Genomic DNA, 12,457 nt, shown 5'->3' with positions numbered 1-12,457 from the left:
ACTAACTGAGTGTATGTAAACTTCTGACCCACTGGGAATGTGATGAAAGGAATAAAAGTTGAAATAAATCATTCTCTCTACTATTATTCTGACATTTCACATTCTTAAAATAAAGTGGTGATCCTAACTGACCTAAATAGCGAATTTTTACAAGGATTAAATGTCAGGAATTGTGATAAACTGAATTTAAATGTATTTGGCTAAGGTGTATGTAAACTTCAACTGTGTGTGTAATCAATCTACACGCAATACCACATTTTGACAAATGTTTTTAGGAATTTTTGCAAATTTATAAAAAAATGTAAACTGAAATATCACATTTACATAAAAAATAAATACCCCTATAATATTTATGTTTAAATTTGCAGAAATGTCTAAAAACCTGTTTTCACTTTGTTATTATGGGGTATTGTGTGTAGATTGAGGGGGTGGGAAAAAATAATGTAATAAATTATAGAATAATGAATAACGAAATGTGGAAAAAAGGGGTCTGAATAGTTTCCAGCTTTTTAGCCATTTAAAGATACAAGCCCTGTCACTGGAAAGACACGATAATAACAGAGACAGATCACAACAACAACAAAATCTCACATTTTATTGATTAACAGACGATAGCAACAATTCAAGACCTCTCAACATATCAGCCCGAGACATTGATCAGCAAAAAACCCTCACATCTCATGAGAATTACAGTTTAAAATGTAAAGTAAGACCCTCTTTCATCAGCATCACTACAGGGCTATTGGAATTCATACAGAGTGGTTCCTGACTCCCGTCTCCAGATATCTGTCCTCATAGAGGACATCCTGTTGTCTGTCGGATCACAGATTCACTGCAGCTTCTTCCCACGGATGCCCTTCAACCTGGTCAGATGGGAGAGGAAGGATCAATTCATATCATGTATGTAATAACTCTGTCATAATACTGTAATATGTTTAAATGACATGGGTCAATTGGTTTTGGCCTGGTTCTAACCATTGTTGCCCTTTTTGGCCAGGTCCAAACCATTTCTGGGCTGGTTCTAACTGTTTTGTACTACAATTAATGCCCTCTGACCTTCTGAGCAGCTCTTCTGTTGATACCCCTCCCCCCTCCTCTCCGTTCTCCTGGCTGTTCCCGTCACTCCCCTCTGAGCTGCTGTCTGATGACTCCTCCTTCCTACTGCTCTTCTTCTGCTTGCCTTTGTGCTTGTGCCTCTTGTGCTTCTTCTTCTGCTGTTAACAACAACAACAACAGCGGCAGAGAGGGAGAGTCAAGAGGACATACTGACAGACGGTGAACGGCGTTCCTGGCACTTCCACCAAAAACAAAAAGAACAAACATATTTGGTGCAATGGATGAATAACTCACTTTACCAGTCATAGAGCAGCCTGTCAGAGAGAGAGAGAGAGAGAGAGACAGAGAGAGAGAGACAGAGAGACAGAGACAGAGAGACAGAGAGAGACAGAGACAGAGAGAGACAGAGAGAGACAGAGAGAGACAGAGAGAGACAGAGAGATAGAGAAAGACAAAGAGAGGGAGAGGGAGAGAAAGAGGGAGAGAGAGAGAGAGACAGAGAGAGACAGAGACAGAGAGAGACAGAGAGAGACAGAGAGAGACAGAAAGAGAGAGAGAGAGAGAGACAGAGAGACAGAGACAGAGAGACAGAGAGAGACAGAGACAGAGAGAGACAGAGAGAGACAGAGAGATAGAGAAAGACAAAGAGAGACACAGAGAGAGACAGAGAGACACAGAGAGAGACAGAGAGAGAGAGAGAGAGAGACAGACAGAGACAGAGAGACAGAGAGAGGACTCTTGAACAGACACCGTAGTCTATTCTCCTGGGTTAAGTTGTTTTCCCCGGCCGTACCTTCTTGTCCTTCTTGTTCTTGCCGTGTTTCTTGGCTTTGTGCTTCTCCTTACACTTCTTCTTGTGTTTGTCGTCCTTAGCAGAGGGAGTCAGGGACGGACGGCGCTCCGCTGCTGAAAAGACAAGCAGAGATGGTGAGACTTCAAATCATCTATATCAACGTCTCAAGATGAGCTGCACCAGACTGGTTCGAACAGCTTTTTGTGAACAACAAGAACTGAATAGATGTTAAGAAATCATAACGTCCGTTTAACCGGGATTTGATTGGATCACGTTATTGGTAAGGGACTCACTCAATGTAGAGGAAGGAGGAGGCAGCCGAGGTCCAAACTCCTCCTCTTCCATTTCCTGGTCCCGAGGGGGAGGGGCAGCGGCAGGACCACTGGGCGTTTTGAACACAACGTCTAAAAAATAAAAACGGAGTTAAAACCATCAGAGATGTCAGAGATCTCCCATCATTCTCCACTACCCAGAGAGTTAAACCCATCAGAGATCTCCCATCATTCTCCACTACCCAGAGAGTTAAACCATCAGAGATGTCAGAGATCTCCCATCATTCTCCACTACCCAGAGAGTTAAACCATCAGAGATGTCAGAGGTCTCCCATCATTCTCCACTACCCAGAGAGTTAAACCATCAGAGATGTCAGAGGTCTCCCATCATTCTCCACTACCCAGAGAGTTAAACCATCAGAGATGTCAGAGGTCTCCCATCATTCTCCACTACCCAGAAAGTTAAACCATCAGAGATGTCAGAGGTCTCCCATCATTCTCCACTACCCAGAGAGTTAAACCATCAGAGATGTCAGAGGTCTCCCATCATTCTCCACTACCCAGAGAGTTGGCAACAGGAACTAATGGGGATCCATAATAAACCCCAGGAAGAGTAGCTGCTGCCTTGGCAGGAACTAATGGGGATCCATAATAAACCCCAGGAAGAGTAGCTGCTGCCTTGGCAGGAACTAATGGGGATCCATAATAAACTCCAGGAAGAGTAGCTGCTGCCTTGGCAGGAACTAATGGGGATCCATAATAAACCCCAGGCAGAGTAGCTGCTGCCTTGGCAGGAACTAATGGGGATCCATAATAAACCCCAGGAAGAGTAGCTGCTGCCTTGAAAGGAACTAATGTGGATCCATAATAAACCCCAGGAAGAGTACCTGCTGCCTTGGCAGGAACTAATGGGGATCAATAATAAACCCCAGGAAGAGTAGCTGCTGCCTTGGCAGGAACTAATGGGGATCCAAAATAAACCCCAGGAAGAGTAGCTGCTGCCTTGGCATGAACTAATGGGGATCCATAATAAACCCCAGGAAGAGTAGCTGCTGCCTTGGCAGGAACTAATGGGGATCCATAATAAACCCCAGGAAGAGTAGCTGCTGCCTTGGCAGGAACTAATGGGGATACATAATAAACCCCAGGAAGAGTAGCTGCTGCCTTGGCAGGAACTAATGGGGATCCATAATAAACCCCAAGAAGAGTAGCTGCTGCCTTGGCAGGAACTAATGGGGATCCATAATAAACCCCAGGAAGAGTAGCTGCTGCCTTGGCAGGAACTAATGGGGATACATAATAAACCCCAGGAAGAGTAGCTGCTGCCTTGGCAGGAACTAATGGGGATCCATAATAAACCCCAAGAAGAGTAGCTGCTGCCTTGGCAGGAACTAATGGGGATCCATAATAAACCCCAGGAAGAGTAGCTGCTGCCTTGGCAGGAACTAATGGGGATACATAATAAACCCCAGGAAGAGTAGCTGCTGCCTTGACAGGAACTAATGGGGATCCATAATAAACCCCAGGAAGAGTAGCTGCTGCCTTGGCATGAACTAATGGGGATCCATAATAAACCCCAGGAAGAGTAGCTGCTGCGTTGACAGGAACTAATGGGGATCCATAATAAACCCCAGGAAGAGTAGCTGCTGCCTTGGCAGGAACTAATGAGGATCCATAATAAACCCCAGGAAGAGTAGCTGCTGCCTTGGCAACAGGAACTAATGGGGATCCATAATAAACCCCAGGAAGAGGAGCTGCTGCCTTGGCAGGAACTAATGGGGATCCATAATAAACCCCAGGAAGAGTAGCTGCTGCGTTGACAGGAACTAATGGGGATCCATAATAAACCCCAGGAAGAGTAGCTGCTGCGTTGACAGGAACTAATGGGGATCCATAATAAACCCCAGGAAGAGTAGCTGCTGCGTTGACAGGAACAAATGGGGATCCATAATAAACCCCAGGAAGAGTAGCTGCTGCCTTGGCAACAGGAACTAATGGGGATCCATAATAAACCCCAGGAAGAGTAGCTGCTGCCTTGGCAACAGGAACTAATGGGGATCCATAATAAACCCCAGGAAGAGGAGCTGCTGCCTTGGCAACAGGAACTAATGGGGATCCATAATAAACCCCAGGAAGAGGAGCTGCTGCCTTGGCAGGAACTAATGGGGATCCATAATAAACCCCAGGAAGAGTAGCTGCTGCCTTGGCAGGAACTAATGGGGATCCATAATAAACCCCAGGAAGAGTAGCTGCTGCCTTGGCAGGAACTAATGGGGATCCATAATAAACCCCAGGAAGAGTAGCTGCTGCCTTGGCAGGAACTAATGGGGATCCATAATAAACCCCAGGAAGAGTAGCTGCTGCCTTGGCAGGAACTAATGGGGATCCATAATAAACCCCAGGAAGAGTAGCTGCTGCCTTGGCAGGAACTAATGGGAGTCCATAATAAACCCCAGGAAGAGTAGCTGCTGCCTTGGCAGGAACTAATGGGGATCCATAATAAACCCCAGGAAGAGTAGCTGCTGCCTTGGCAGGAACTAATGGGGATCCATAATAAACCCCAGGAAGAGTAGCTGCTGCCTTGGCAACAGGAACTAATGGGGATCCATAATAAACCCCAGGAAGAGTAGCTGCTGCCTTGGCAGGAACTAATGGGGATCCATAATAAACCCCAGGAAGAGTAGCTGCTGCCTTGGCAACAGGAACTAATGGGGATCCATAATAAACCCCAGGAAGAGGAGCTGCTGCCTTGGCAGGAACTAATGGGGATCCATAATAAACCCCAGGAAGAGGAGCTGCTGCCTTGGCAGGAACTAATGGGGATCCATAATAAACCCCAGGAAGAGTAGCTGCTGCCTTGGCAGGAACTAATGGGGATCCATAATAAACCCCAGGAAGAGTAGCTGCTGCCTTGGCAGGAACTAATGGGGATCCATAATAAACCCCAGGAAGAGTAGCTGCTGCCTTGGCAGGAACTAATGGGGATCCATAATAATCCCCAGGAAGAGTAGCTGCTGCCTTGACAGGAACTAATGGGGATCCATAATAAACCCCAGGAAGAGTAGCTGCTGCCTTGGCAGGAACTAATGGGGATCCATAATAAACCCCAGGAAGAGTAGCTGCTGCCTTGGCAGGAACTAATGGGGATCCATAGTAAACCCCAGGAAGAGTAGCTGCTGCCTTGGCAGGAACTAATGGGAGTCCATAATAAACCCCAGGAAGAGTAGCTGCTGCCTTGGCAGGAACTAATGGGGATCCATAATAAACCCCAGGAAGAGTAGCTGCTGCCTTGGCAGGAACTAATGGGGATCCATAATAAACCCCAGGAAGAGGAGCTGCTGCCTTGGCAACAGGAACTAATGGGGATCCATAATAAACCCCAGGAAGAGGACCTGCTGCCTTGGCAGGAACTAATGGGGATCCATAATAAACCCCAGGAAGAGGAGCTGCTGCCTTGGCAGGAACTAATGGGGATCCATAATAAACCCCAGGAAGAGGAGCTGCTGCCTTGGCAGGAACTAATGGGGATCCATAATAAACCCCAGGAAGAGGAGCTGCTGCCTTGGCAGGAACTAATGGGGATCCATAATAAACCCCAGGAAGAGGAGCTGCTGCCTTGGCAAGAACTAATGGGGATCCATAATAAACCCCAGGAAGAGTAGCTGCTGCCTTGGCAACAGGAACTAATGGGGATCCATAATAAACCCCAGGAAGAGTAGCTGCTGCCTTGGCAACAGGAACTAATGGGGATCCATAATAAACCCCAGGAAGAGTAGCTGCTGACTTGGCAGGAACTAATGGGGATCCATAATAAACCCCAGGAAGAGTAGCTGCTGACTTGGCAGGAACTAATGGGGATCCATAATAAACCCCAGGAAGAGTAGCTGCTGCCTTGGCAGGAACTAATGGGGATCCATAATAAATCCCAGGAATAGTAGCTGCTGCCTTGGCAGGAACTAATGGGGATCCATAATAAACCCCAGGAATAGTAGCTGCTGCCTTGACAGGAACTAATGGGGATCCATAATAAACCCCAGGAAGAGTAGCTGCTGCCTTGGCAGGAACTAACGGGGATCCATAATAAACCCCAGGAAGAGTAGCCGCTGCCTTGGCAGGAACTAATAGGGATCCATAATAAACCCCAGGAAGAGTAGCTGCTGCCTTGGCAGGAACTAATGGGGATACATAATAAACCCCAGGAAGAGTAGCTGCTGCCTTGACAGGAACTAATGGGGATCCATAATAAACCCCAGGAAGAGTAGCTGCTGCCTTGGCAGGAACTAATGGGGATCCATAATAATCCCCAGGAAGAGTAGCTGCTGCCTTGGCAGGAACTAATGGGGATCCATAATAATCCCCAGGAAGAGTAGCTGCTGCCTTGACAGGAACTAATGGGGATCCATAATAAACCCCAGGAAGAGTAGCTGCTGCCTTGGCAGGAACTAATGGGGATCCATAATAAACCCCAGGAAGAGTAGCTGCTGCCTTGACAGGAACTAATGGCGATCCATAATAAAGACAAATATCTCATAATTCTCCTAACAACCAAAACAGACGTTGTTAAACCACCATATTGTGCTACTGGGTGTAGCTGACACAGGAGGACCAGTGTTCCTACCTGGGTGTAGCTGACACAGGAGGACCAGTGTTCATACCTGGGTGTTGCTGACACAGGAGGACCAGTGTTCATACCTGGGTGTTGCTGACACAGGAGGACCAGTGCTCATACCTGGGTGCTGGCTGGGTGTAGCTGACACAGGAGGACCTGTGTTCCTACCTGGGTGTAGCTGACACAGGAGGACCAGTGTTCCTACCTGGGTGCTGGCTGGGTGTAGCTGACACAGTAGGACCAGTGTTCCTACCTGGGTGTAGCTGACACATGAGGACCAGTGTTCCTACCTGGGTGTAGCTGACACATGAGGACCAGTGTTCCTACCTGGGTGTAGCTGACAAAGGAGGACCAGTGTTCCTACCTGGGTGTAGCTGACACAGGAGGACCAGTGTTCATACCTGGGTGTTGCTGACACAGGAGGACCAGTGTTCATACCTGGGTGTTGCTGACACAGGAGGACCAGTGCTCATACCTGGGTGCTGGCTGGGTGTAGCTGACACAGGAGGACCAGTGTTCCTACCTGGGTGTAGCTGACACAGGAGGACCAGTGTTCCTACCTGGGTGTAGTTGACACAGGAGGACCAGTGTTCATACCTGGGTGCTGGCTGGGTGTATCTGACACAGGAGGACCAGTGTTCCTACCTGGGTGTAGTTGACACAGGAGGACCAGTGTTCCTACCTGGGTGCTGGCTGGGTGTAGCTGACACAGGAGGACCAGTGTTCCTACCTGGGTGTAGCTGACACAGGAGGACCAGTGTTCCTACATGGGTGTAGCTGACACAGGAGGACCAGTGTTCATACCTGGGTGTTGCTGACACAGGAGGACCAGTGTTCATACCTGGGTGCTGGCTGGGTGTAGCTGACACAGGAGGACCAGTGTTCCTACCTGGGTGTAGCTGACACAGGAGGACCAGTGTTCCTACCTGGGTGTAATTGACACAGGAGGACCAGTGTTCCTACCTGGGTGCTGGCTGGGTGTTGCTGACACAGGAGGACCAGTGTTCATACCTGGGTGTAGTCGACACAGGAGGACCCGTGTTCATACCTGGGTGCTGGCTGGGTGTAGCTGACACAGTAGGACCAATGTTCCTACCTGGGTGTAGCTGACACAGTAGGACCAATGTTCCTACCTGGGTGTAGTCGACACAGGAGGACCAGTGTTCCTACCTGGGTGTAGTCGCAACAGGAGGACCAGTGTTCCTACCTGGGTGTAGCTGACACAGTAGGACCAATGATCCTACCTGGGTGTAGCTGACACATGAGGACCAGTGTTCCTACCTGGGTGTAGTCGACACAGGAGGACCAGTGTTCCTACCTGGGTGTAGCTGACACAGGAGGACCCGTGTTCATACCTGGGTGCTGGCTGGGTGTAGCTGACACAGGAGGACCAGTGTTCCTACCTGGGTGTAGCTGACACAGGAGGACCAGTGTTCATACCTGGGTGTTGCTGACACAGGAGGACCAGTGTTCATACCTGGGTGCTGGCTGGGTGTAGCTGACACAGGAGGACCAGTGTTCCTACCTGGGTGTAGTCGACACAGGAGGACCAGTGTTCCTACCTGGGTGCTGGCTGGGTGTAGCTGACACAGGAGGACCAGTGTTCCTACCTGGGTGTAGTCGACACAGGAGGACCAGTGTTCCTACCTGGGTGCTGGCTGGGTGTAGCTGACACAGGAGGACCAGTGTTCATACCTGGGTGTTGCTGACACAGGAGGACCAGTGTTCCTACCCGGGTGCTGGCTGGGTGTAGCTGACACAGGAGGACCAGTGTTCCTACCTGGGTGTAGTCGACACAGGAGGACCAGTGTTCCTACCTGGGTGCTGGCTGGGTATAGCTGACACAGGAGGAGCAGGCTGGGTTGTGTTGACATTCAACTGGTTAGATATCTGAGGCCCAGTCCCAGCCTTGCTCCGAACACCTTCCTCCTTCTCCTCCTCCTCCTCACTCTCTCCTTCAGAAGAAGAGGAAGACTTCTCGTCTGATGAACTGGCGAAGATGGCCTTGAACAGATCCATAGACGGCCTGCTCTCCTCCTCCTCCTCCTCGTCTTTCTGCTCCGTGTCTGGCTGCTCAGATAGTCAGAAACATCATAGATTAACAACATGTGATTTACAAAACGTCTGTCAACCCTCTACGGATTACAGTAGGCCGCCAACCCTCTACGGATTACAGTAGGCCGCCAACCCTCTACGGATTACAGTAGGCCGCCAACCCTCTACGGATTACAGTAGGCCGCCAACCCTCTACGGATTACAGTAGGCCGCCAACCCTCTACGGATTACAGTAGGCCGCCAACCCTCTACGGATTACAGTAGGCCGCCAACCCTCTACGGATTACAGTAGGCCGCCAACCCTCTACGGATTACAGTAGGCCGCCAACCCTCTACGGATTACAGTAGGCCGCCAACCCTCTACGGATTACAGTAGGCCGCCAACCCTCTACGGATTACAGTAGGCCGCCAACCCTCTACGGATTACAGTAGGCCGCCAACCCTCTACGGATTACAGTAGGCCGCCAACCCTCTACGGATTACAGTAGGCCGCCAACCCTCTACGGATTACAGTAGGCCGCCAACCCTCTACGGATTACAGTAGGCCGCCAACCCTCTACGGATTACAGTAGGCCGCCAACCCTCTACGGATTACAGTAGGCCGCCAACCCTCTACGGATTACAGTAGGCCGCCAACCCTCTACGGATTACAGTAGGCCGCCAACCCTCTACGGATTACAGTAGGCCGCCAACCCTCTACGGATTACAGTAGGCCGCCAACCCTCTACGGATTACAGTAGGCCGCCAACCCTCTACGGATTACAGTAGGTCGCCAACCCTCTACGGATTACAGTAGGCCGCCAACCCTCTACGGATTACAGTAGGCCGCCAACCCTCTACGGATTACAGTAGGCCGCCAACCCTCTACGGATTACAGTAGGCCGCCAACCCTCTACGGATTACAGTAGGCCGCCAACCCTCTACGGATTACAGTAGGCCGCCAACCCTCTACGGATTACAGTCGGCCGTCAACCCTCTACGGATTACAGTCGGCCGTCAACCCTCTACGGATTACAGTCGGCCGTCAACCCTCTACGGATTACAGTCGGCCGTCAACCCTCCACGGATTACAGTCGGCCGTCAACCCTCCACGGATTACAGTCGGCCGTCAACCCTCCACGGATTACAGTCGGCCGTCAACCCTCCACGGATTACAGTCGGCCGTCAACCCTCCACGGATTACAGTCGACCGTCAACCCTCCGCGGATTACAGTCGACCGTCAACCCTCCGCGGATTACAGTCGACCGTCAACCCTCCGCGGATTACAGTCGACCGTCAACCCTCCGCGGATTACAGTCGACCGTCAACCCTCCGCGGATTACAGTCGACCGTCAACCCTCCACGGATTACAGTAGACCGTCAAATCTCTTAGGATTACAGTAGACCGTCAAACCTCGTAGGATTACAGTAGACTGTCAAACCAGTAGGATCAGTGGTGTATGTAGTAGGATGGTACCAGCACCTCTACAGTAGGATCAGTGGTGTATGTAGTAGGATGGTACCAGAACCTCTACAGTAGGATCAGTGATGTATGTAGTAGGATGGTACCAGTACCTCTACAGTAGGATCAGTGGTGTATGTAGTAGGATGGTACCAGAACCTCCTACAGCAGGATCAGTGGTGCATGTAGTGTAGTAGGATGGTACCAGAACCTCTACAGTAGGATCAGTGGTGTATGTAGTAGGATGGTACCAGAACCTCTACAGTAGGATCAGTGGTGTATGTAGTGTAGTAGGATGGTACCAGAACCTCTACAGTAGGATCAGTGGTGTATGTAGTAGGATGGTACCAGAACCTCTACAGTAGGATCAGTGATGTATGTAGTAGGATGGTACCAGAACCTCTACAGTAGGATCAGTGGTGTATGTAGTGTAGTAGGATGGTACCAGAACCTATACAGTAGGATCAGTGGTGTATGTAGTAGGATGGTACCAGAACCTCTACAGTAGGATCAGTGATGTATGTAGTAGGATGGTACCAGAACCTCTACAGTAGGATCAGTGGTGTATGTAGTAGGATGGTACCAGAACCTCTACAGTAGGATCAGTGGTGTATGTAGTAGGATGGTACCAGTACCTCTACAGTAGGATCCGTTGTAGGGCCATCAGTAGTAGAGGCTTCTGGTCCTGACCCAGAGGCTTCAATACGAGCCACACTGAGGAACTCACTGACCGGATCCTTCTCCTTCCTCTCCTTGTCCCCAGCCTGGCCAGACACATCCCACCTGGACCTCTTCCCTGGCTCAGAGGGCTTTACACCTACACAGAGAGGGATGGAGACGCAGGGCCAGGTTTACACACAGAACAAGAGACGTAGGGGTCAGGTTTACACAGAGAAAGAGAGAGAGATACGTAGGGCCAGGTTTACACAGAGAGACGTAGGGCCAGGTTTACACAGAGAGAGAGACACGTAGGGGCCAGGTTTACACAGAGAGAGAGAGACGTAGGGGCTTGGTTTACACAGAGAGAGATGGTGACGTAGGGGCCAGGTTTACACAGAGAGACGTAGGGGCCAGGTTTACACAGAGAGAGAGAGAGAGAGAGAGACGTAGGGCCAGGTTTACACAGAGAGACGTAGGGGCCAGGTTTACACAGAGACGTAGGGCCAGGTTTACACAGAGAGAGAGAGAGACGTAGGGGCCAGGTTTACACAGAGAGAGAGACGTAGGGCCAGGTTTACACAGAGAGACGTAGGGTCCAGGTTTACACAGAGAGACGTAGGGTCCAGGTTTACACAGAGAGACGTAGGGTCCAGGTTTACACAGAGAGAGAGAAAGACGTAGGGGCAGGTTTACACAGAGAGACGTAGGGGCCAGGTTTACACAGAGAGACGTAGGGCCAGGTTTACACAGAGAGACGTAGGGTCCAGGTTTACACAGAGAGACGTAGGGTCCAGGTTTACACAGAGAGAGAGAGAGACGTAGGGGCAGGTTTACAAAGAGAGACGTAGGGGCCAGGTTTACACAGAGAGACGTAGGGCCACGTTTACACAGAGAGACGTAGGGTCCAGGTTTACACAGAGAGACGTAGGGTCCAGGTTTACACAGAGAGAGAGAGAGACGTAGGGGCAGGTTTACACAGAGAGACGTAGGGGCCAGGTTTACACAGAGAGACGTAGGGCCAGGTTTACACAGAGAGAGAGAGAGAGAGAGAGAGAGAGAGACGTAGGGGCCAGGTTTACACAGAGAGATGTAGGGGCCAGGTTTACACAGAGAGACGTAGGGGCCAGGTTTACACAGAGAGATGTAGGGGCCAGGTTTACACAGAGAGACGTAGGGGCCAGGTTTACACAGAGAGACGTAGGGGCCAGGTTTACACAGAGAGAGAGAGACGTAGGGGCCAGGTTTACACAGAGAGAGAGAGAGAGACGTAGGGGCCAGGTTTACACAGAGAGAGAGAGACGTAGGGGCCAGGTTTACACAGAGAGAGAGAGAGACGTAAGGGGCCAGGTTTACACAGAGAGAGACGTAGGGGCCAGGTTTATACAGAGAGAGAGAGACGTAGGGGCCAGGTTTACACAGAGAGAGAGAGACGTAGGGGCCAGGTTTACACAGAGAGAGAGAGAGACGTAGGGGCCAGGTTTACACAGAGAGAGAGAAAGAGAGACGTAGGGCCAGGTTTACACAGAGAGAGAGACGTAGGGCCAGGTTTACACAGAGAGACGTAGGGTCC

The 12,457-nt window shown here is 50.2% G+C and overlaps 1 protein-coding gene across 5 annotated transcripts in view; it reads right to left on the bottom strand.

Moving 5' to 3' along the window:
* Positions 1 to 573: 573 nt before the first annotated feature.
* LOC139384453 (G patch domain-containing protein 1-like) overlaps positions 574 to 12,457 on the bottom strand; it is a 70,817-nt gene continuing 58,933 nt past the window's right edge. Inside the window, exons 16-21 of one of the 5 annotated variants that reach the window (XM_071129220.1) lie at positions 10,863 to 11,044; positions 8,548 to 8,800; positions 2,143 to 2,253; positions 1,850 to 1,962; positions 1,057 to 1,214; positions 574 to 863 (exon numbers count right to left, since the gene is read on the bottom strand). In XM_071129220.1, coding sequence (XP_070985321.1) covers positions 830 to 863; positions 1,057 to 1,214; positions 1,850 to 1,962; positions 2,143 to 2,253; positions 8,548 to 8,800; positions 10,863 to 11,044 — 851 coding nt within the window. In that variant the 3' untranslated portion in view covers positions 574 to 829. The remainder of the gene's footprint in view (positions 864 to 1,056; positions 1,215 to 1,849; positions 1,963 to 2,142; positions 2,254 to 8,547; positions 8,801 to 10,862; positions 11,045 to 12,457) is intronic. The other 4 variants (XM_071129224.1, XM_071129222.1, XM_071129221.1 and 1 more) reach the window with 4 other exon arrangements.

This window comes from Oncorhynchus clarkii, chromosome 26 (assembly GCF_045791955.1).
Source record: "Oncorhynchus clarkii lewisi isolate Uvic-CL-2024 chromosome 26, UVic_Ocla_1.0, whole genome shotgun sequence".
Classification (NCBI taxonomy): domain Eukaryota; kingdom Metazoa; phylum Chordata; class Actinopteri; order Salmoniformes; family Salmonidae; genus Oncorhynchus; species Oncorhynchus clarkii.
This window is presented reverse-complemented; position numbering and strand designations above follow the sequence as displayed.